The 22,972-nt window shown below is 36.2% G+C and overlaps 1 protein-coding gene and 1 long non-coding RNA gene across 6 annotated transcripts in view; one reads left to right on the top strand and one right to left on the bottom strand.

The window, feature by feature from the left end:
- Positions 1–22,972, top strand: part of LOC148658504 (uncharacterized) — a 340,797-nt gene that overhangs the window by 49,638 nt on the left and 268,187 nt on the right. The window lies entirely within an intron of this gene.
- The window catches only part of smpd2a (sphingomyelin phosphodiesterase 2a), a 28,657-nt gene that overhangs the window by 5,041 nt on the left and 644 nt on the right, over positions 1–22,972 (bottom strand). The window contains exons 2-10 of one of the 5 annotated variants that reach the window (XM_088639793.1): positions 20,529–20,691; positions 18,859–18,955; positions 17,355–17,431; positions 10,484–10,577; positions 6,949–7,038; positions 4,465–4,547; positions 3,317–3,449; positions 2,626–2,730; positions 414–573 (exon numbers count right to left, since the gene is read on the bottom strand). In XM_088639793.1, coding sequence (XP_088495919.1) covers positions 414–573; positions 2,626–2,730; positions 3,317–3,449; positions 4,465–4,547; positions 6,949–7,038; positions 10,484–10,577; positions 17,355–17,431; positions 18,859–18,955; positions 20,529–20,581 — 892 coding nt within the window. In that variant the 5' untranslated portion in view covers positions 20,582–20,691. Of the gene's footprint in view, positions 1–413; positions 574–2,625; positions 2,731–3,316; positions 3,450–4,464; positions 4,548–6,948; positions 7,039–10,483; positions 10,578–17,354; positions 17,432–18,858; positions 18,956–20,528; positions 20,692–22,972 lie in introns of those variants that run through there. The other 4 variants (XM_088639794.1, XM_088639796.1, XM_088639795.1 and 1 more) reach the window with 4 other exon arrangements.

Genomic DNA, 22,972 nt, shown 5'->3' with positions numbered 1-22,972 from the left:
CTAGTTCCACAAAAAATGAACAGCTCAGTTATCGTTTAAACATCAGGTCATGTAAAGGGTTCAAAAAGTTTCCACTTCCAGGCAAGAGGAGGAGAGACACAGTATCAATACTCAGGTGTCTCTCTACTGCTGGTTTCCCTTCTCCTGCACACCTTAAGAAGGGTCCACAGCCATAACACTGTGTCTCTATTCTTTTCAGCATGGAATAAACCCTACAATGTATTACTGGACTTTTACTTAAAACAAGGAAAAGGAAATATAACCATAGCATAACTGTTCCATCAAAAATCAGCAGTTGCATTAGCTCTTAAAGTAATGTTTTTTCACCTAGTTAATAATGTTCTTTCAACTAGTACACTGCCTCGCAATGAATGCCACGAGAAGGGACCCAGGGAGCCTTCTCCAAACGTTACCTTCTGAGCACCTGTCAGGCTCCCCAGGAGCCTCCTCCGTTTTCTGCAGGAGCAGCACAGCACTCAGGGCCTCATGGTCAGAGTATGGGAATGACTTTCCTGGGACAGAGCCCTTTGTGGTGGTGAGGGATTCGCACTTCACATGCACCCCCGGTGAGCCCTGAGAGACAGAACAGTATACAGGTCAACTCTGTGTTGCACCAGAATCATCACATCGGCATGAATATAAAGCATTTTTTAAGAAAATAAGATTGAAAAAAAGACTCATCCCATATTGGTGGATTATGTCAAGTCAAGGCTGTTAACCTTACTTGAATAAAAATGAATAAACCTACCTGAAATAATTATTTTAAAAAGTGAAGTAAGTTCAAAAGTAAGATCATGGGTATCATTGAAACTGAAGAAACAACTGTTGTGTTGGTGAAACATTGGCATTGCTTCCAGTGACTTCAAGACAATGGTATGTGCAAAAACAAATGCTTGTTGAGCACTGACTTTCATAGCATATGCTTTCATGAACAAACTCATTTGTGATTGACTTTGTCTTGTATGAATGATTTCCAATTATCTGACTAATAATTTTGTTTAGCGTATGAAGTACTGTAGCTATGAAGTAAAATATACCAACTGATTTTCCTCATGAGGTTTCTTTATGCAAAAAAAACAATGATATTATGAATCAAACAGCCAATGCTGATAGATGCCAGCTCTGATTTGTCTGTAAGAGTGAACAAAAAAGAGAGAAATATGTAACATTTAAGTCTACTGGAAATTGTGACGTGTTGACTGTATTGGCAGATGGAACTATGTTTCTATTAATTTACAACAAATTCAGAATGCAGCAGCTAGAATTGTTACTAGGAGCAGAAAGTACGACCATATAACCTCCATACTTATCTCTCTTCATTGGCTTCATGTCAGGTACAGGGCGGACTTCAAAATCCTTCTACTTACTTACAAGGCCCTCAGAGGTCAGGCACCTGTCTATCTAATGGAACTTATTAATAATAACCAGTTGCCTGCTTAGATCACAGAATGCAGGTCTTCTTCATATTCCACATATTAATAAAATAACAGTTGGCGGTAAAGCCTTTAGTTACAGGGCCCCTATCTTATGGAACAGTCTCCCACCCCATATTCAGGATGCTGAGTCATTCTCAGTATTCAAATCCAGACTGAAGACCTATTACTTCAGCCTAGCCTACTTACACCTTACATTATAGCCTGCTGCAACCATGGCTGCTGGTTCTGCTGTACATGCCATTGTGTGTCTCTATGTTGGCCCACCAGGTAGATAAATCTGTTTTGACCAAACTATCCTATTCTCCTCCCCAAATATCTGGATGGTGCCCAGGCTGGGCACCGTCTGAGTTGGATGCTGCATCATTGCCACGGATCCAAGAGGAACATCGTGGATATAGCTGTAATTAAGGAGGATTTTGCTGGTCTACAGAGATCTGCATGGAGAACTAACACATAGAAGACATGATGGATGGATGGATTAATAACTTCATTCATTTATTTCCTTTTTAATTACATTATGTAAGCATGCCCACAGGGGTTGGGCAACCAGTTGACCTTGGACCCCTAGAGGGTTTTTGGTTCCTCTCCTGTGTTGTCTTCTGGTCTTCTGTTCCGTATTGACAAAATGTATGGTCACTTGCATTGTTAAGTGCCTTGGGGCAACCTTGTTGTGAAAGGCACTATTTAAAAATAAACTGAATTGAATTTAAAGCACAGGACAGTACCCCAAAAAAACATTGTGATTGTGCAAGCTCAACTAGTGGGATGGATTGAGTTGGAACCTCTTTCATATTGGTTGAAAACTGTATGAGAAAGTAGGCAAAGAGTTCTTTTAAAAAAGGAGCATGTGACCTGAAAATGTATTTTAAAAGACATTTTATTAATTTGTTTTATTAAATTGTTTGGGACTTACATTTTTACCCTTTACTCACTAAAAAGCTTATGCTCTAAATAGCAAAATTGAGAAACCCCCCAATGATTTTACAGGATGGGCTCTTCTGATGATATCACTATCAGCTGCTTCAGGAACATCCTAGGTGTATGTGTAATTTTGCTTGAGAATCCCAGAGATCTCGTAGACTGCAATAATTACTTCATGCTATATTGTGCTGTGAAATTTCATAGTTATCTGCTGTCCTAGACAAACATCTTAATGTAAGGATTTGCATGCAGAATATTTGTCGCTCACCTTGAACAGAATGTAGTCAATTCTAATCCCTTTTTCAAAAGGGACCATTTCTTTCTTATTGACGAAAGGGTTCTGTGGAATGAGTGTCATGCCTTCTTCACAGCCCTATTGAAAAAATACCATAGCTTTTACCATCAGATCAATGAGGAAAGCATTCAAAAAGGTTTTCTTTATCAGAGGCTCTGACTACTTCAAGCACCCTGCTGAAACACTTATTGATCCTACAACCTATCCCTGCTTAGGGTCTTTAATCCATAATTCTAATAGATTTTCTCAACTGTACTGCATTATTATCCTTTGCCTCATTTGCTACAATCCCTGTATTGCATTGCTTTCCTTACTTTGAAACAACACTTTTCTGTGTATGTAAGTGAATTGTTGTATAGTAAAATGCCTTAGCCACTATATCACTTTACACTACTTATATTCTTATAATTCAGTAACTGATTGTAAGCTACATCAGATAAAGACCACGGACTTGAAAGAGGCAGAATTATTTTAAGTCATTGAATTAAACTACTTGTTCCTCAGCAGCTTGCATCCTGACACAGCTGCCTACTGTAACTTCTTTAGATAACATTATCTGTTAAATTAGTGTCTACTATACTATCCTATCCTTTAGTGCTCAAACATACTATAACTAATGTACATGTACAGTATGAATAAATCAGACACCCTGTTGAGGACTCACATCAAAAGTCTTGGCTTCAATGTAGCTGTCCCTGAGCCCCGTGTAGCTACAGAGCAGACGGCTGCCCAGGTCCTGGGGGTGTGTATTCAGATCCCCTCCCAAAATCACCACATCTGCATGGCCTGAAGTGTGCCTGCAGGGAAAGAAATCAGTTTTATTGTTTGCTCTCTTAAGTTGACTTTGGTATAATACACTTTGGACAGCAATGAAAAGCTTATTCCAGCTTCATTCTGAATCATGTATTCATTAAGAGTCATTCCAAATCACAAATAACAAGATAACTCTTAACAGTTAGAAATCTTAATATCTTAAAGGGAAAATGCATCACTATTTTTACATTTCAGGGTTAGAAAGCATCAACATTGATGAGCACATTCAAAACATAAAAAAAAACAAAAGCAAAATATACACATCTCCTAGGATACACAGTGCGATATTCTGCAATTCAGAATGAGGCAACCAAACTTCCGATGATGTGTGCAGCCCTATTATATTGTAAAAAAGCAAGCTTGTGAATACATCTGTTTTAATGCAACAGAAATATTGCTCTCAACTTCAAGACAGCTTTGGTGATTCAACTTACTTGTTAACTCTGCATGCAGATCATGTTGGAACATTTCTGTGGTGAAATGTCTGCTGCACAACCTGTACTTATTCACTCATACTTCGCATTGCATTACAGTGACAAGTGAGCAGGAAGGGCTACTCCACGTCACAATTCTGGGAAACTCTCGCTTTTGTCCGTGTCGAGACCAGGGATTTGCAAAAGATGGCGACTATACCGTACGTTCACGATTTTGTGCTTAATTCAGAATTAGTACAATTTTGATTGACGGTGTCACAATTAATTTTGTTACCGAGATTTAAGAACCAGTATGAGAAATTGGGACTGCAGCTGCTCTTTAATTAAATGCACATCAACAATTGCACAGCATCACACTTTGTAATGCTGTTTAAAGCATTGTTCTAAGATGGCATCACTCTTCAGCAAACAGCTTAAACTAATAATTGATTCTGAGTGTTACCTAAAAAATCAGGCAAATATTCAGCATGTGTTTTTCATGTGACTTGCTGATGAGTTAATGCATTTGGCCAATATTTAAAACTGGTTGTGCTGGGCCTACAATGACACACAATCTCTCTCCTACCTGATAAACTGAAGCAGCTCCCATGCCTGGACCACACGGTGAGGCAGGTAGGCATCTTTCTCCCTGCTGTATTCTGCATGCAGCTATAGCAGAGAAAGATCATGGCTGTAAGACCAACCAGTTACTTTATCTCCCCCTCCCCTCTATTAACTGCAAGTGTGATACCTTTGAGGGTAAGTGCAGTTTTCAGCATTAAGTTACTGACCTACAAATATAGTGCACTTCACAAGAGAATTAGAAAATGCTTTCCCCCTAATCTACCATCCAAATACCCTAGTAAGTTTATCCCAGCTGTGAATGATTATACAACTATGCCTCATAAGCAGTGATTCTCACATCCATGGAAATGTACCATCTTTATAAATTGATAAATGATGTAAATTTAAAGAAATTACATTTTAGTTTAAAACAAAGCTTGTGTAAAATATTTCCACTAAAACATTTCTTGACTAAATCATATTTAAAGGTCCAATATAAGTGGAAGACACTGTAAATTAACCTTGTTAAGAATACTAATACCTCCTAAAACACTTCTGTGCCACTGGGAAACTCAGGAAAAAAAAACACTTAACATTAACATTTTGTTTGGGAAAATTTAAATTCACACAAAACATGAAAAACTACTCAACAATTTAGGTAAGTCATACAGGAAATAACATTTTTGTGAACACTTCCATTTCAAAACTGAAAACATGTCAGGGACACTTTTCTTAGATAAATTACACCAGCGCATGCATTTTTCTTTCTCAAAATATGCCTTTTGATGTTTTCTCAGATGGGTTAAATACCTAGATTTAAAGTTTTGACAACTCTTCAGTTCCTGACTGATTTATATTTCAAGAGTACTCTTTTATGCATAATTCTTAAAAATAATTATTGTTAACAATGACTTAAATATTTACAAATACTTATTAAATACATATATAACATACTAAAGATATACGTACACTATAGATTGACCCTTTTGTCACCACAGTGAGCGGTCATATTTTTAGACATTTTGAAATTGACCACCCTAAGAATCTAACTTTGAAATAACAGTGTCAAAAGTATCCAAAATATAGGTGTCACTACAAACTTTTATTTAGGACAAATGTTATAAAAAGAAACAACTGTAATTTAAATGAAAGTGTTACTTCAATTTACACACAAAAACTTCAAGTCATCAAATAATTATTTAAATGTTTACGTAAAAACTTTAAACCTAAATCTTTATATGAAAAAGCTATAGCTCTATAAATGCAATTCACTTATCATTTATTCATAAAACATTTAAAAAAATATAATAAAAGTTCTCTTTCCATACCTAAAACTTTGTTACATGCCATCACAAGTCTGAGCACAGTCTACATTTCAGTATAAGGTCATTTGCCCTTTTAAATTTCCCTTTCAAACACATTAATTATCTATGAATCTTAAAACCCAGTTTTAAAAGTAATTAGGTGATAATGAATACAGTAATCCTGTTTAGTGTTGGTTTTAGTTAAACCATGCAAAGAGAAACCATTAAATTAAATTAATACAGTGACATGATATAATGTTGTACCATCTTAAATATGGGGGCAATTTACAGTATGGTACTTTCAACTACTGATAAACTTGATGCTGAGTACATGAGATTTAAACACATTTAATATCTATATAATAGGATGGACATACATGCAGGGCAAAAGCCCGGTAAAACAGTTGTATTTAAAATAAACACAATCAGAGATCGCTACTGTGTAATTATTAATTTCCCTAATGTAATGTCTATCAGATTCATTCATTTTCTGCACTTCCTGGCTGCTCTGGCACAATATACCTGATAGGGCAACACACACAGTAAGTCAAGTGTATTGCTCTCAAGCACAATGTTTCAAGTTAACCAATCAGGTGATCTTCAAAGAATTGAGCCTCCCCCTACCAATCACACATTCTTTATACTATACATGCAACATAAAACAAAGTTTCAACACAATAACCTACAGTTTACTTATCAAATTGTAAAATATCAATTAAACTATTAATTTAACGTCTGCCACATCCATCAGGATATCCAGAATCACTATTATTTTATGTCAAAACACCTGCCTTTGTGTCTTAATTCATATAACATAACTTATGCTTTATTTTCATTTATAAAAAAAAATCATTAACGGTATACAGACCAGATAGTGACTAGATAAATTTGTTCATGTCAACAACAGAGAGAACTGTAGATCACATTAAAACATGGGCTGTATCCAGGCAGAATTAACAGTTACACATGTAACAATTCACTAATGCTGCAGAATGCAGGTTACTGAGACTTGCCACTGAACTCTATTATAACACTCTCTTGACAGCATATCACAGCTAATTCTGTTAGCAAAACCTGAAAGGAAAGAAAAAAATATATCTAAATTCTCAAAAATGCTACACTTTTGAATAAATGTATAGATTGATAACCTTGATAATGGACCTTTAAAGACTGACAGGCAGACAACATATGCTCTGACTCACATGTGTCACGTAGACATGGATAGTCATTCCACAGATGTTTAAGATGACCATTCCCACAGCCTTCCCCCCAAACCAATCACCATGGTGTGCCTGACAGATGAAAAGATGATTAACAGACAACAACTCATACCTTAACATAAAACTTTTAAAACAAATGAACACTGAATAGAAAGACTAAGACTAAGGAGAAATGAATCTTTTAAAAACAAAACACAGATAAAAAATTCATATATTCATAGTATTGAAAGGAATTGAACATTTGAACCCAGGGAACATGATCAAAGTGAATTGGCCAAGAAGCAAGACGGAAAACAGGTGGCCCTTCTTTAAACAGAGTTGCTGGAGTGTGGATCAACCTCCGTAACCACACTGTTGATGCAGACATTTAGATACTGTTTCTAAACTTAACCCTCTGTGAACCATGTCTGTCCATACACTTAATAAAAGCAGAACCTGCAACTGCAAGTATCTGTTTAAGATTCTGATGTCCCTTTAAAAGGTTAGTAAAACATAGCCATGATATTATATATTTTAACCATTATATACATAAAACAAAAGAAACTTTACATAAGTTGACTATCCTTGCTTAGATATGTAAAGTTGTTCACCATCATCTGAATATCAAAATGTATGCAGGGTAGGCAACAAGTCAGTCTTCTCGAGCACATTCAGTTGTGTGATCGTGTACTCTCAAGTTGAGCTCCCATTTCGAATGTGAAAGTCAATAATTCTTTAAATGCACTATCAAATCAAATCGATATTCATTAACCTAAACAATCTAGTATGTAGATGATGGACACAATCCCTCCCACCAAAAATTTCAAGATGAACATTCTGCTAGAAAACATCTATATTACTGACTATAGGAGAGGTTCTATTAGAGGATAGTACCTGTACACATACTACCTATTCCACTACAAAAACTATAAAACACTTCTTTCAGCTACTACAAAAATATCTGGATGGTCAACAATTCATCATAAATGAAGATGGTAATATGTGCTTTAAAATGATTCAGGTGGGGTTTCATATTTGATAGGGTTTTTCAAATTTGAACAAGTCTATTTGATGTTGGTAAGGAAAAGTCCAGGAATGACATGAACAAATCACTAACCTTGTACAAATCATTAATCAAAGTGATTGTCCTGTTGCAAGGTTTAGGCAAACCAGTCTTAAATATACTGTTAATCATGATGTAGATGGTAATGTCAGGTGACAAACAAAAGGAAGTAAATGGAAGACACTGATCAGCTGCTAGATTCTAAAAAGATAATTTGCGCATTGTTAAGTTTACCAAGATTTGAAACGTCTAACTTTTCTAATACCTGATTCTTAAACTTTACTAATATTCCAATATCTATTCTAATGTCCTACAATAATTAAAGCATTAAAAGTGCCAGATCAAAGTGTAGGGTGTCAAAGTGGGTCATCTGCGACAGAGGCTCCGGCGGAGGAGGAATAAGCTCCTGCTGCCCACCGTCATCCTATTGAACGTGCGCTCATTGAGGAGTAACCTAGATGAACTGCATGCCAGCGTGCAGTTCCTGCACGGCTGGACAGAGATCCTGAAAGCACAGGTAAAAATCACGGCAAATCACTGCTTGATGATAAACAATCGCTGGTGCCAGAACATTACTGTCCAGGAGAGAGTGTGCACGCCTGACATTGAACTGCTCAGTGTTTCTCTGTGCCCCTTCTATCTCCCTTGAGAATTTCCACAGCTTTTTATTACACTTGTCTATATCAACCCTAAAGAGAATGCAGTAAAGATTTCCAATATAATTTCCCAATATAAAATTCCTATTCCTAAAACTGCCAAGCCTAGTGGCCTCAACAGCTACAGGCCAGTTGCTCTCATATCTCTCCCAGTGAAAAGTCTTGAGAGAATAGTGAAGCAACACATCACAAAGAGCATACAAGCCCTCAATGACCTCCTGCAGTTTGCATACAGGGAAAGGAGGGAAGTAGACGGTGCAATTCACACATTGTTATATCTGGTCTATCAACATCTGGACCAACCTGGGACCTTTGTAAGGATTTTATTTGTTGACTTCTCCTCCGCTTTCAATACAATACAACCACTGTTGCTTGCACAGAAACTCTCAAAGCACTTCAATCGGAATGGTAACTTGATAAGGTGAGAACCAGACTTCCTAACTAACAAGTTAAATTGGGGAAGTGCTACATTATCTACACATCAATTGGATCACCACACGGCTGTGTCTTGTCCCCTCTGCTGGACATTTTGTACACTAATGATTGCACAAGCAAACAAACCGACAGATATCTCATTAAGTTTGCTGATGACACAGCCCTGGTTAGTTTATTAAAGGACACATTTTAAATGATTTTACTAACTGGTGCAATGAGTTCTCCCTAAAGTTAAACGTTTCAAAAACAGAGGAACTGGTTATTGATTTTATGAAAAATACCACACCCCCTCAACCAACTATAATTGATGGTCAGCCTGTTGAAATTGTCGATGACTATAAGCACTTGGGACTGGTCATTGATACCTAAAATGGGACAAAATGGGACAAATGTTGTGACACTATAAAAAAGGCCAACAGAGACTCTTCTTTCTTAGGAAACTCAGCTACTTTAAGGTAGATAAAACTATTCTTACACTTTCCTAAAAATCATTCACTGAAAGTGTCTTAACACACTGCTTCAATTGCTGGTTTGGCAGCAGAAGTACCAGTAATTGTAATAGGCTGGGTAAATTAGTGAATATAAGTGGCAAAATAATTGGGAATAATCAAATCAACCTAAGTATCCTTTACAGAGGGTGACAAAGAAAGCCAAAAGCATCATGGAGTGTGTGCCCACCCCCTCCACAGTGAATTCACACTTCTCCCATCTGGGAGACACCTCTGTGCCCCCAGGTGTAAAACCAACAGACTCAGGAAATCTTTCATTCCCACTGTAATTACACTCTTAAACAATGCAAAGTAACTACCTGGTCTCTTGTTTCTTATCTCCTGTAACACTACTGTATTCTCTTCCCTTTTCGTGATGTTTATTTGTCAGTGTTGTGTTTGACTGTGCCCAACTTTTTTTTTTACCCTAGGGGACAATAAAGCTTGAGTTTAATTGAATAGCCCAGAGGTGGCAGGTTCAAAATTGGGCAATTGGTGAGTATTTTTCCCCAAGAAGCAGCACAAACCTGATCACAAATCTCAGTGGGCTACCTCCAAAGATGCTGCAGATATCTTCAAAATGTCACAGAACTACAATGGTTTGCCACTTTAAATATTTAGTGTTCACAAGAAGCTGCATCACAGCTTCTGCCAACATTTGTTTAGTGTATTTTAGTGTTTTAACTCTGCCAGTGATGCTACTAGCTTGCAGATTGAAAAAAAAAAATGATGCGAGTGAGATGAGAGATACACAGGCTTCCCCTCTTTCACACTATTACAAGAGTTGAGGAGACATGCGATTAAGAATTGATACCAAAATGGGAAGCATTATAAGAAAAAACAAAATTATGAAAAAATAAGTTTCTTGACTTGGTAAAACATTCGCAAAAACTCACCATGTAGGGATAACCATTCAAAGAATAGCGGTAGAGAAATGTGTCATGGATTTTATGCCTGGAGAACACAGCAAGCCCACTTCCTATTACTCCACTGAAATAAAAACGAACCAATCAATTATTATTGCTGTTCCTGCACGAAAACATGGATTTCTCAGATGACAGTTACACAATATTATTCTTTACTTCACTCTAGTACTGATTGAAAGAAAGCAATCTAGAAGTTTTTCTAAGAGTGTGTTCTGATGGTTGTCTGGCACTATTGTAGAATGCAATACCACAACAGAGTGCCAGAATACCAGAGTTCCTTATGTATACAATTAAAAAAAACATTAACTGTGTCATTATTACCATGGTTGTGTGTTTTTTATTTTAATTTTGTAATACAGTCCTGAAACCACAGATGTTTGTATAAGCATCAAGGTTCTACCTACCCAAATAATCTAATCGATTCATTAAATTGTTTGTCTGGATGATATCAACCTAATTACAAGGACAAATGACAGTTACAATCCCATAAAACTAAACATTTTCAACATTTAGTCATATCATGTGTGTTATTATTGATATGTCTTTTACATGAGAGTAGATCTGGAACTGACATTTATTGGTAATTTTTAGCATAAACCCGTTAGTGAAAATTTAACGGTTGGGAAAGGTGGATTCTTACAGTTTTGTCATTAAATACAACCACTGATTAAAAGGTTCAAAGAAATGCTGGCTTTTACCCAAACCCTCACTTTAGCCTGCTAGTAAGAAAATGCAGGGTCTGATACAGTAAGCTTGTTAAGCTGTACTTGTAAGCTGTGTCCTCCATACCTATAAGAATATTTCAGATAAAGAAATACTGATCACTGACACAATGCCTACACACTGCAGATCCCACAATAAGCACAGTTTGCTAAAACTTACCATGAAGTTTCTGAAAAATAACACATTAAATGCAAAAGATCCACACTGACAAATATTGGATTAATCAGCTTATAATACTTCAAATTAACAGCCAAGTACACTATGTATAGTTCTTAATTAAACATAATTAAGACAGGTTCCTAATGATCCTTTATATTTTTATCAGCTCACAACTTTCAGGATATTCAACACAAAATAAGTGTGCAGGTTGAATACAAATATGCTCCCATTTCTATTGTAGCTTTGTGGACAAATACAAATACTATGAAAAAGAAAATGGCAGTGTAATGAATGTAGGTTAATTATTTGAAAAAATATTTCCAAGCTTAAAGCAAACAGTTAAATGATATTGTCACCCATAGTCAATTGCATGGATGCTGTATTTTTTTTTTTCGGCACTGAAACACAGATCCACAAAAGAAGAATGGGTAAGACAATTCCATTTTACAGAAAAATGCAACAATAGACACTTTCTTTCACTGAACTGCACTGTTTACTGTATTTGCTCCTCGATACTTTTTTTCATTTCCCAGTTTTGTTTAATTTTCCAACATATATTTATTTGATGAATCTCGGCAAGTATAAATGTATATAATTTGTTAAAATAAGCAGAGAAATGTAGTATTATTTGAGTATTATTATAAACAGGTTTACAGTTCCTGGCTTTGTTCCTGAACAGAACATTTCAGAAAATAAAAAAATGCAACTGGGGCAATAGATAATTCTTAACACACAACATATGACTTTTGTCAGATTTATGGAATTATTCTGCAGCAGGACACCAATAGCCCCATCATGTTATACAGGTCTCAGAAAGCAGCTTAATAGGTAAGGTACAGTCTTTCTGTCTCTAAGATGCTCTCTAAAATATATATTTAATGTCATGTGATGTTTAAAACAAGCTTGTTTGCTTTTAGGATCTTACTTGTCCATACAGTGTGTTACTCACAAGGGCTACAATACGGGCATTACTTGTCACATACTAAATTTGAAAACAAGATGTAAAGCATGTCAATGAATTGTCCATTGATGCCTCGATTATATAATTAGCCTTAGATGGTTATTGGCATTGAGACACACTCAGTCACACTTTTTAAATCAAGGTCAAATGTCTTTAAACATTCCACAATGCCCTGTGCTACTGTAATCTGTAACCAACTGCATGCATGCTTTTGCAGAGAAACAGTTTCTGTTAGAATAACAGTTAGTCCACTGGTATATTATTGTCCTTGTAAAGCACACAACATGAGCAAAACAGTTATTTTTAACATCTGTAGATTTGCCAAAAGCTATGGATACGCTGTCTGATGTTTTGATAATGTCTTTGTTTTCATGAAAATCTGTAGCTTGCAGTAAATATTCCTGTGTTAGCTGACTTGCTGTTGGAAAGGCCCTCCGGTTTATCATGTTTGAAGAGAAATGCACATACAGTATCCTGGAATGATCATTGTGTTCAAGCAAATTTTAGTGCAATGTCTCTGTCAAATCATAAATTACAGCCTGTCAGATTTCCAAGTGCTCTTTAGCTTTGTATTTTTCTACAAAGAGCTCCCTCTCTGTTTCTGTCTTTCATTTAGTGCATTTGTTTTTTTGCTTCATTTTACATGTCAGCCTCATGTTATCTTTTAAGTATGGTTCAATGATAAATTACAGGTTACACAAATTAAGTTACCTGCTTCAATCAGGTGGATATTTTTGAACATATTCATACACCCAATTAATTTCTTCTTGATGTAATTTGTATGTGTGTGTTCATATGTTTCTTTACTTACGTAAATTAATTAATTGATAAACATACATTTAGTACTGCACTGCATCACAGATCCTGTGCTATTTACCTAACAATTTCTGAAATTAAACTGCCTAAGTTCTAAGCCTAATGCCTAAATTACAAATTAGGAGCACTAAAGGTCATGTGGGTAGGATAAACTCTAGGTCCTACCTATGGCACATGTGATTAGTACTATCTGTGGCATATGTATGTGGTTGTAATTATTCTGGGCTTCTGACTGGCACAGCTGGGAAAGTGGGCAGGCCTCTTTGACAGCCCTGCAATTAATAGGGGAGCAGGCTGCTAGATAAGAGGAGCCTGGGAATCTTTACTATTTATACCCAGCCTGTCAATGTCATTGAATCCCACTTTCAGTTTGGTCTCTTCTTCACCTTGCTTTACTCTGACACTAAAACTGTGGCCTTCCACGGTACATGAGCAAACCATTTCTTTTTTAACCCGAGATAAAGTAACACTGCTTTTAAACACTTTCCGGATTCAGCAGTATAAGGTTAAAAAAGCTCCTAGAGTATGTTGTATATGCTATAATATTTCACATGACTTATGGCTAGTCAGCCACTTACAGAATATGTATATGGTACCCTAAAAACCATAATACTTCAGCAACAGTTGTCACTATTAGTAGCAGTATGTCTGAGACTGAAATGGACTCTGAGGAAACATTTTTTTACATAAATCTAATGTTTCCAAAGCAAATTATTGGTTCTTAGGGGTGAGTAAAATTAAGTCATAAAATTGCATATGAGTTATTCATTAAGTTTCCTATTCCGTATATAGATTTACACTAATAATTAGTGATTTTTTAAAAAGAGGATAGAACCTTTTTTATGACCTCGCTGAATATTGTTAGCCCTGCTTTATGAAGCTTTGAATTATTCAAAAACAAATATGCTGTATTTAATATTTATACAGTATTTATGGGAATTCGTTCAGGTGGGTAGCTGCATCAGCATGCGTAGTCTGCAAAGGAACAAGTAATAGGTTTATTTCATGCTGAAAAGAGAAGAAAGAAAACACAACGTTTCGGCCATGGAGCAGTGTTTTCTTTCTTCTCTTTTCAGCATGGAATAAACCTATTACTTGTGTATTTATGGGAATGTTGGGTGAGTAGAAAAAGTTGTAGTGAGACTAGAAAAATGTCTTTTAATGATCTTTTTAATCATTACTTAATGACTCAATGGTATCACCCCTGAGAACCAATAATGTGCTTTGGAAACATTAGATTGCCGTCAATCAACAGCATATGCAACATTAAATCCATGATTTAACACTGGTACACAATGTCTCTGTACACATTTGGATGAAGGTCTTTAAAATATTTAAAAAACCCTGTTATCTTCCTGAAGGATTTGGACTGGGTTTTTCCTCCATGAGGAAGGCTTTGGGCATGGATAAATAATCCTTGGCTTGCACAGGCTCCAGTTACTTCTAGTTTCTCAAAATAACCAAGGTGCACCCTTGCTATGACAAGCGTGCTGAGCCTTGTTCAGTCACAGCAGTTCTAAAGTGTAATGAACTCAACATATTGTGTTGAAAGTATCTTCTTACAAACATCTCTAAAAGTAAAGAACCAACGTGGGTGTTAGGCCTTATTTTTTTCCCTGTAAGACTCTCCCTCCAAACTGTAACCTGCACTGTGTGATCCTCAAATGTATAGGTCTAACAACATAAGAACAGTATGGAATGAAAAAAGACCGTTTAGCCCTTTGGATCCTGTATTCTAACAGATTCTGGTAGTATGTGTTTCGACAAAATTTAACTACAGTTAATTAACAAATTAAAGTTTTCACAAATACATTTTAAAATGTTTCCATGCATTTTCATACCATCTAAATTAATCAAGTGAAGTAAACCATTTACAATTTCCATATAAAACATCAGTAGTTACAATTGCAGGTGTAGTGTACTGCATACACAGTCTATACACATTTATTCATATAAAATGTATATAGCTGTTTTACAACGAATGTTTGTTCATTTTTAACAATTTCATGTAAAATGGGTGGAGTTGTCTGCCCAAAGGTGCATTTAGACTGCACCGCTATCTTTAGCCCTCTTACTCAGAGAGCCTTTTAAAAACCACTTAAAGTTTTTAAAGCATTTTTAGCTGATTAATTGCATAATTATTTATAATAATTTTAATTTTTGAATGAAATGCTTGACAATTGTCATTGTTAAAAAAAAATAAGTTGAATTAAGTTTTATTTACAAATTCTTTGCAGTGAGGTTTGATTTTAAGTCAACTGTAGCTTACTTTGTTTTGGGTTTTTATTGATTTTACACCATATGAACAATGGACAAACTAAGACAAATATATTTTATAGATTTAATTAGTGTGAACCGTGGAAATGGAGACAGTTGGTGGCTGGAAGGACACCGGGACAAAGACTGTCCAGCAGCATATGTGTCACCCAAGCAAAGCAATTTTAATCCTGGGGCGTGGCAGGGGATACACAGAGTACCTTCATCAAGAGACTGTTACTGGCCGCACGCAAGCGTGTTAAATTGAGAACTTATATGTCCTAAATTAAGAAGTGGTACACATATATTTTAAGGCAAGTAAAACCAGAAACGTGCAAATTTAGAGGACTGGAAATTGAGAAATTTGTGCGAGCACAAAGCACACTAATAACACAAAGCTTTCTAGAGCAAGCTGAGAAAATTAGACTTAGCTGAAACAACCACAATCAATGAAAAGCAATACAAAACCTAATATTCAGCAAGTAAGAATTTCGAAATCCTTTAACAACTTTTTCAGTTGTATAAATTCAATAAACATATTTAAAAATAAAGCCTGGGCTGTAATTCTGAATTTCATAATCACCGATTATGAAATAACGGGTACATTTCGCCATCTAGTGGACATACACTGCAACTGTGGCTTTCTATTGCATCTGTGGTGATGCACAATACAATTGAATGAAAAACACTCAGAAGTGAACAACTCCAGGTTATTTACTGTAGTTACTGCTACTGTAGTTACAGTCTAGAGGTGTTTATTTGTCCATGTGGACGTTGTAGCAGATTACTTATTTAAAGTATTGAATTATAGTGTTCTTATTGAATTAAGAAGGAGCTTTGGGTAGCCCAGTACAAGGGCTACCCTCCAGGATATCAGGGATAAGACCTCTAATTTTATGGACAATGCCCTGGTAGTAGTAGTAGTAATAATAATAATAATAATAATAATAATAATAATAATAATAATAATAATAATAATAATTGCTTTCACTTATAAAGTGCTTTTCTGGACACTCTACTCAAAACGCATTAGAGGTAATGGGGACTCCGCTCCACCACCACCAATGTGCAGCATCCACCTGGATGATGCGACGGCAGCCATAGTGCGCCAGAACGCTCACCACACATCAGCTATCAGTGGGGAGGAGAGCAGAGTAATGAAGCCAATTCATAGGTGGGTATAATTGGTATGGGCCAATGGGAAATTTGGCCAGGATGCCGGGGTTACACCCCTACTCTTTTCGAGAAACACCCTGGAATTTTTAATGACCACAGAGAGTCAGGACCTCGGTTTTACATCTCATCCGAAGGACGGTGCCTGTTTACAGTATAGTGTCCCCAGAAGGTCTCCTATCCAGGTACTAACTAGGCTCACACCTGCTTAGCTTCAGTGGGTTGCCAGTTGTGAGTTGCAGGGTGATATGGCTGCTGGCTGTACTAGTGACTGTACTCAGGACCAGGTTTAATGGCTCTTCCAATGGATGGCAACTTCTACAACACGATGTCTCCTTTTTTGGAAATTCGTCCAGGAGGGTAGAGACCACCAACTGGTCCAATAATGCCACGTCCTGTAGCAACCTGGTCTTTCATAGAGTTCTCCCATCCCAATACTAACTAGACTAAGTGTTGCCAAACTTCTAAGATTGACAAGATCAGGCTTGTAGCTGGTAACACTTCTGTCATAGTTCACCTCACACTTAAAATCATAAAAAAATATCAGACTTCACTATAATACAGGTATGAGGTGTAAATACAAGAGGAGAATTACAGTGCTCCGGAATGCAGACTTTAAGAAGAACCAATATGTTGTATCTATATGTTATATTTTAATGACAGTTTTGTGTAAAGACAACAAAAACAGGTGAAGAAGAAAGGTTAAAAAATAAAGTAAACAGTGCTGGTGTAAGTGGGAAAGCTTTCATTCACCTTTTGAAGTAATGGGAGTGGGGATTGCTACATGTTAGTTTCTTTTTCAGGAACATATAGTCTTTCTCACTCCAGACCTAAGAAAACAGAGAAATTCCAAGTTAACGGTTCTTAACATCTAAATACACAATCCATCTCTAGTGGGTTTAGAACATTCTCCTGTTTAAACACGTGGCATCATTCAGATACTGAAAAGGGAGTTGGCAAAAGTTAGCCTTTGTTCTCATTCTTCAATAATAAAATTCTACATAAGATTATAATTACTGGTACACTTGTACAACAAGATCCTAGACAGACTAAATGTTGATATTGATTTACACTCAGTAAATCATACAGAGAGAGCAGCTATAAGGTGCTATAAAATTTACATCTTCAGACAATTTCCATTCTTCTGCCTTTATAATTCATATTGTTGAGCTAGGTGTACAACAAAAAAAATCTATATATCACTCAATAAAGACTTATGTATTAGATATTTACATAAATACATAAAGGAAGAGAAGGGGAACTTTTTAGTTTACTAAAAATGGCTACCTACAATGTTTATTCCCTTATAAATTTCAGTAATCTCAAAACTTAAACCAGATCCGAAATGCATCATCATAACTGAGAAGACGACATAACTGACATAAGTTTAGCTTTTCACAGAAATTAATAATAAGGCATAATTTTCTGTACAGATTATCAATATTATATGATGGCTACACACTGATGTGCTGTGCATGGATGGTCAAAGCACAAATGATAAAAAAAAAATGTTGAATATGCACATGAAATGGTGACTGAATAAATAAGAAAGCAGAAGCTAGGATTGGAAAAGCAGAATTAATGTCATTTTTTTTAACCAGCTTCCGTTTTGGATATCCAGGCATTTCACAGTGCATTTACTGAGATTTAAATATGGCTGAATCTACACTTTAACTTTGTGATAAGTGAGCATTTCCAACTTAGTCATTTACTAAATAACCCTGACATATTAACAGTAATGGTTTATTAATTTATTGCTGCGGGACTATCCTTAAATCATCCCCTTCTCTTCCATCAAGAGATTCACTTTAATACAAGTCCGTTTTAACTTAATACCACACTTTTAAACTAACAAAGGTACAATAAACTGCAGCTAATAAACAGATCCTGTTAGCAAGAAGCTTCTGTATATCAATATTTTAGTAACAACTGAAAGCGTATATGTATAACATTCACTGTAACACGAAACAATACAAATAAGAATGGCAAAGCTTGTAGCTCTTGGGACGAAAATATAATTTGCGCAATTCTGGTGCATTTCACATTCTGTCAAAGGTTATTTCTTTATAAAGCAACATGTAAATGGCAACCAATTACAAAAGCTGCCCAGTCAGTTTGCAAAGCGCAGTCACAAGTCTGCAGCAGGTGGTGACAGCTACAAGTGAGGTATGGACGGTGCAAGCTTTTAGAGAGCTGTCCCACCTTCGACAAATTCTAACCATGTAAACAGCTCAAGGGGCTTCTGCCTCCTACCCACCTCCTGCAGCAATGCAATGTCATACTCCTCCTTATTCAGTAACTCCCCTATCATTTCATAGCGCGCTGAGCAGTGCCGGCTGAGGTAACGGAGACCCCTGGAAGACAAACAAAGACAGCTGAGCTTTATCCGAATGTCGTCATGAATAACCCTTTGATTATCCGTAGAGATCTCACATAATGAGGGCAGGATGGCAAGGATATAATTAATTACACAGGCTGAAGCTGGTCTCCCAAAGAATTTCTCACTATTATCTGCAGCATGTAAAATATCCATGAGTATCAATCAGTAACTGCTAGATGTCGAGAAACTTCAATTGCTAGTAAATGAGAAAGAAGAACCGCACCGCAAAGCAGGAGAAAAGAGGACACAAGCAGCACTCTTGGATTTAGCAAAGAGAACAGGGATTGAATGCAAAAGTTACACAGTATTGTAGAGGAATTTGGAATGGTGTTAACTGTAGGCAAGGCTTGCACACCTTTTGAAAAAAACATTATATATGCAAAGATTTCACAGCACTGTAGCAAAAAGTAATATGATTACAAGGACTTACAAGTAAGCAGGTATTCTTTAATTTCACCTTATTGTACATTTCACATTTTATCATAAATCATCCATGTGACAGATTTATTCACACAATAATGTACTAACCACTTCCCTGAACTTGAGGAAGTTGGACTGCAGTGGGATGACTCATAAAATATGGTCTAGCAATTAACAGCAATAGCTTCACTTGAATGGTGCTGACTGAGCACGTTAAGAAAGGCTGTCCACAAACAATGTGATTTAAACACACAATGAGAGGTACGCTATCCTCATCTTCTGATTATGGTTTTCATCTTACAGATTTATCCACATGATTGTCAGCATGGTGAATGGAATCTGAAACTACCTTGTATGCCATAAAGTAGAGAAGTTAATGTAAGAAAAGTTTTTAAGAGTTTCAAATACTGTTTTGACTTACTAAAAATCCTTTTTCTGAGAAGTTGTCTTTAATCTATTCCTAAAGCAAAAAGAAATACTGAAAGAAATGCCACACCACTCCAACAGGATAATAGAAGAAAACAGACTGAATTAAATCAGTATCACTAATACAAATCCAAAATATTGTATTACTAGAAATAGTTTTTTTGTTTGCTCTTGTTCTCTGTAGCAAATCTAGACCAGTGATCTCAAACCCATTTCCGGGATGGCCTTGTCTGTACTAGTTTTGAGTCCAACCTCAGTATTCAATTAAACAACTAACTTAATTAGACATATATAGGACTTTCGTTAAGGTCTTTTACAGTTGAACTTCACAAGAAATTCATTTAATTAAAGGTACATTTAACTATACAGTACATAGCTTTGGAGCTTGGTGAAAACGTATTACAATTATGCAGCTTATTAAATATTTAGACTAATAACATAACTTAGAATGTGATTAGAACAAGAAACAGAAGGCACTAGGCCCCTTTAGGAACTGAATTTGATATCTCTGGTCTAGACTGAAGAGATACTTGATCCAAGTACTGAAACCACTGGCTGTGCCAGTACTGAACCAGAAATTACATATTCAGCAATGCAGAAACTTGACTGAGTTAAGTTGCTACTTAGGTTACCTAATAGTTATAATACCATTGCAAGCATAATATGTATTAAATACATATTCAAAAGAAATCTGATCGTACCAGCAGTTGAGGGAGAATACGCGTAGTCTAAGAGTTGGTCCAGTCGATGACATGGCAACAGCACAGGCAATGTGGCACTGAAAGCATGAAAAGATGTGATCGTGGTGTCAAAGTGCCAGCCCTTCCGCTTCAGACTGCTGACAAAGGTCAATGGGGGCACAGTCTACCAAGAAAGAATGAGAAACACAGCCCCTTTCATTAAATGCATAATTTTACTGCATTTAAAGATAAAACTGCTTATTCTTAAGAACCATGAAGTAGTGGGGAGGCTGGTGCAGAACGAATTCTTCACGGATGGTAGGTGGTGTAGATAGGTGCTACACTTCAGTGGCCCCCTCACAGATAAAGCAGATTGGTATGCTTTAGGACAGTAATTCCCTGGTCCTGGTGACCCACACACCTGCTGGTCTACATTTCAATCCATCTTAAATCGATAATTGAAGCTTTATTTCATCTAAGAAGTTGCCTCAATTTAATATTTATATTTTATTTCTAGTCACAAAGTTTTATTTCACTTTTTGTTTCACACATTTGTGAGCTGGGAACAAATAGTTAATAATAAGGAGATTAACTTGAAGTCAATGAAGAGTTTGATTGCGTAAGTGAAACAGTATCCAGAAAGTCCTGGAATGTAAACAACTACAGAAATATTTAAATTGTAACCGTTACTAATGGGGCGTACAGAAAATACTTCCATACCACCTTCCCAGACCTTGCTGTTCATGTAAATATAAATACCATCATTTTCACGTTTCAGAACTGCTTCAGAATTCTACATTCACATACACTTAACATCAACTGTCTTTTCAACATTTTTTGCAACTACTTTGAATAATTGCACAGTCTCTTTAAAGCACATTCCATGAGAGCCGCTGAAAATACAAAATAGTCAGCTAGTAAGCTTCAAATCACACGGCATTTGATCAATGTTTCAGCTGTACCTATAGCTGCTTTTACAGTCAGAACACTAAAAATGCATAATGGCACATGGGATTTTGCCTTCAGATATTCCAAACATTTTAATTAACATGTGAGGATTATAGATCTCTCAATTAAAACAATACATTTTTGTGTCACTATAAATAAGAAAATAGGGCCAAAGGGGAAAAAACACTTCTTGCAGCAAAATAGCTCAAAATTTAGATATGAATGGCTCCTCAAGGCCAGACCATTAGTAACCCCCAGTCAAAGCAAAAGACTGCCAGTGGTAGGCAATGTGCCACTGCCTTGAGGAGCAGAATAATGATTTTCCTGTCTAGAACAGCTCCCTGGTGCCAATCCTACCAAAAACCAGTAAAACAAGTAGAATTTGCTGTTCAATTCCACACAAGTGATCCAGCAAGAAGAATGTGATGGGATTGGGCTATAAATATTTCAAAACCTTCCAGAACACCTGCAGTGCTAGTTAAAGCTTACTGCTCACAGAGGCCCAATTTTATGCAGTGGGTTCCTAAAATTTTGGCTAATGAGTAAAGCAAGTATAATCAAACCAACAGAATGCACATTTTTAACACAATGCAGTAATTATAATCACTTGTTTTTCCAACAGTAAAACTAAAATGCAAACAAAGTTTAAAAACTCCACAAGCATATGTATTCACTAAATTACATATTATTCTTAAACCAGATATCTCTGGGTGCATGAGAAATGGGAGTATATACTGTATAAAACAGTTCACAAACATGCTTCACTCCTCCTTAATTATAAACTGTAAAACCCCTCTCTAGAAATAAGAACAATTGTTTCACAAGGTTTCCAACACTGGACATAAGTAAGGGCAAGATAGACAGCTGGCCCATGTAGAGTTTGAAGAGGAAATAAAATACAGAGGCTACTATGATATTTGAAAACTGCAATTAAAGAGGTAAAATGACAGGCTTAGATGATGCACTGCACATAATGCATTGCTGTTGGGCAAAAGTTGGAAACCTTAAATCTGAAAACATAATTTAATAATCAAAAGAATTGTTCTCTCCAGTTAATACCGATTCACGGTTGTGACAAAAAAAAAACACACCTTAAAATATGAAGCTTCTTCATTCCCGTCAACGGATCAGGGTTATTATAAAATACCATCCAAAAGAACTGAGATCCTGCTTAACACAGTCACGGGCGTTTCTTAGTGTTCAGGTATTTAATTCTCTCGTAAAGCATTGGTACTGCTTTTACCGTGAAATTAATGGTGGGTCAGGTACATCAACGAATACATCAGCAAGAAAACTAAGAAATAATAACACTTTTTAAAAAATCACTTAAGGATTAACGCCTTGGCTATGGAAAACATACTGTCGGGTGAGACGGGTACTTGTGAATCCTAACAATGGCAAACCATTGTTTTCTTTCTAGGACGCTACAGACCTTTCAACTATCTTCAATATGCGAATACTTAGGCAACTACCTTTCGTGTATATATAAGCAAAGTTTTGCAAAAGTGTCCTTCATG

Source organism: Lepisosteus platostomus, chromosome 7 (assembly GCF_059453375.1).
Source record: "Lepisosteus platostomus isolate fLepPlt1 chromosome 7, fLepPlt1.hap1, whole genome shotgun sequence".
NCBI classification, from domain to species: domain Eukaryota; kingdom Metazoa; phylum Chordata; class Actinopteri; order Semionotiformes; family Lepisosteidae; genus Lepisosteus; species Lepisosteus platostomus.
This window is presented reverse-complemented; position numbering and strand designations above follow the sequence as displayed.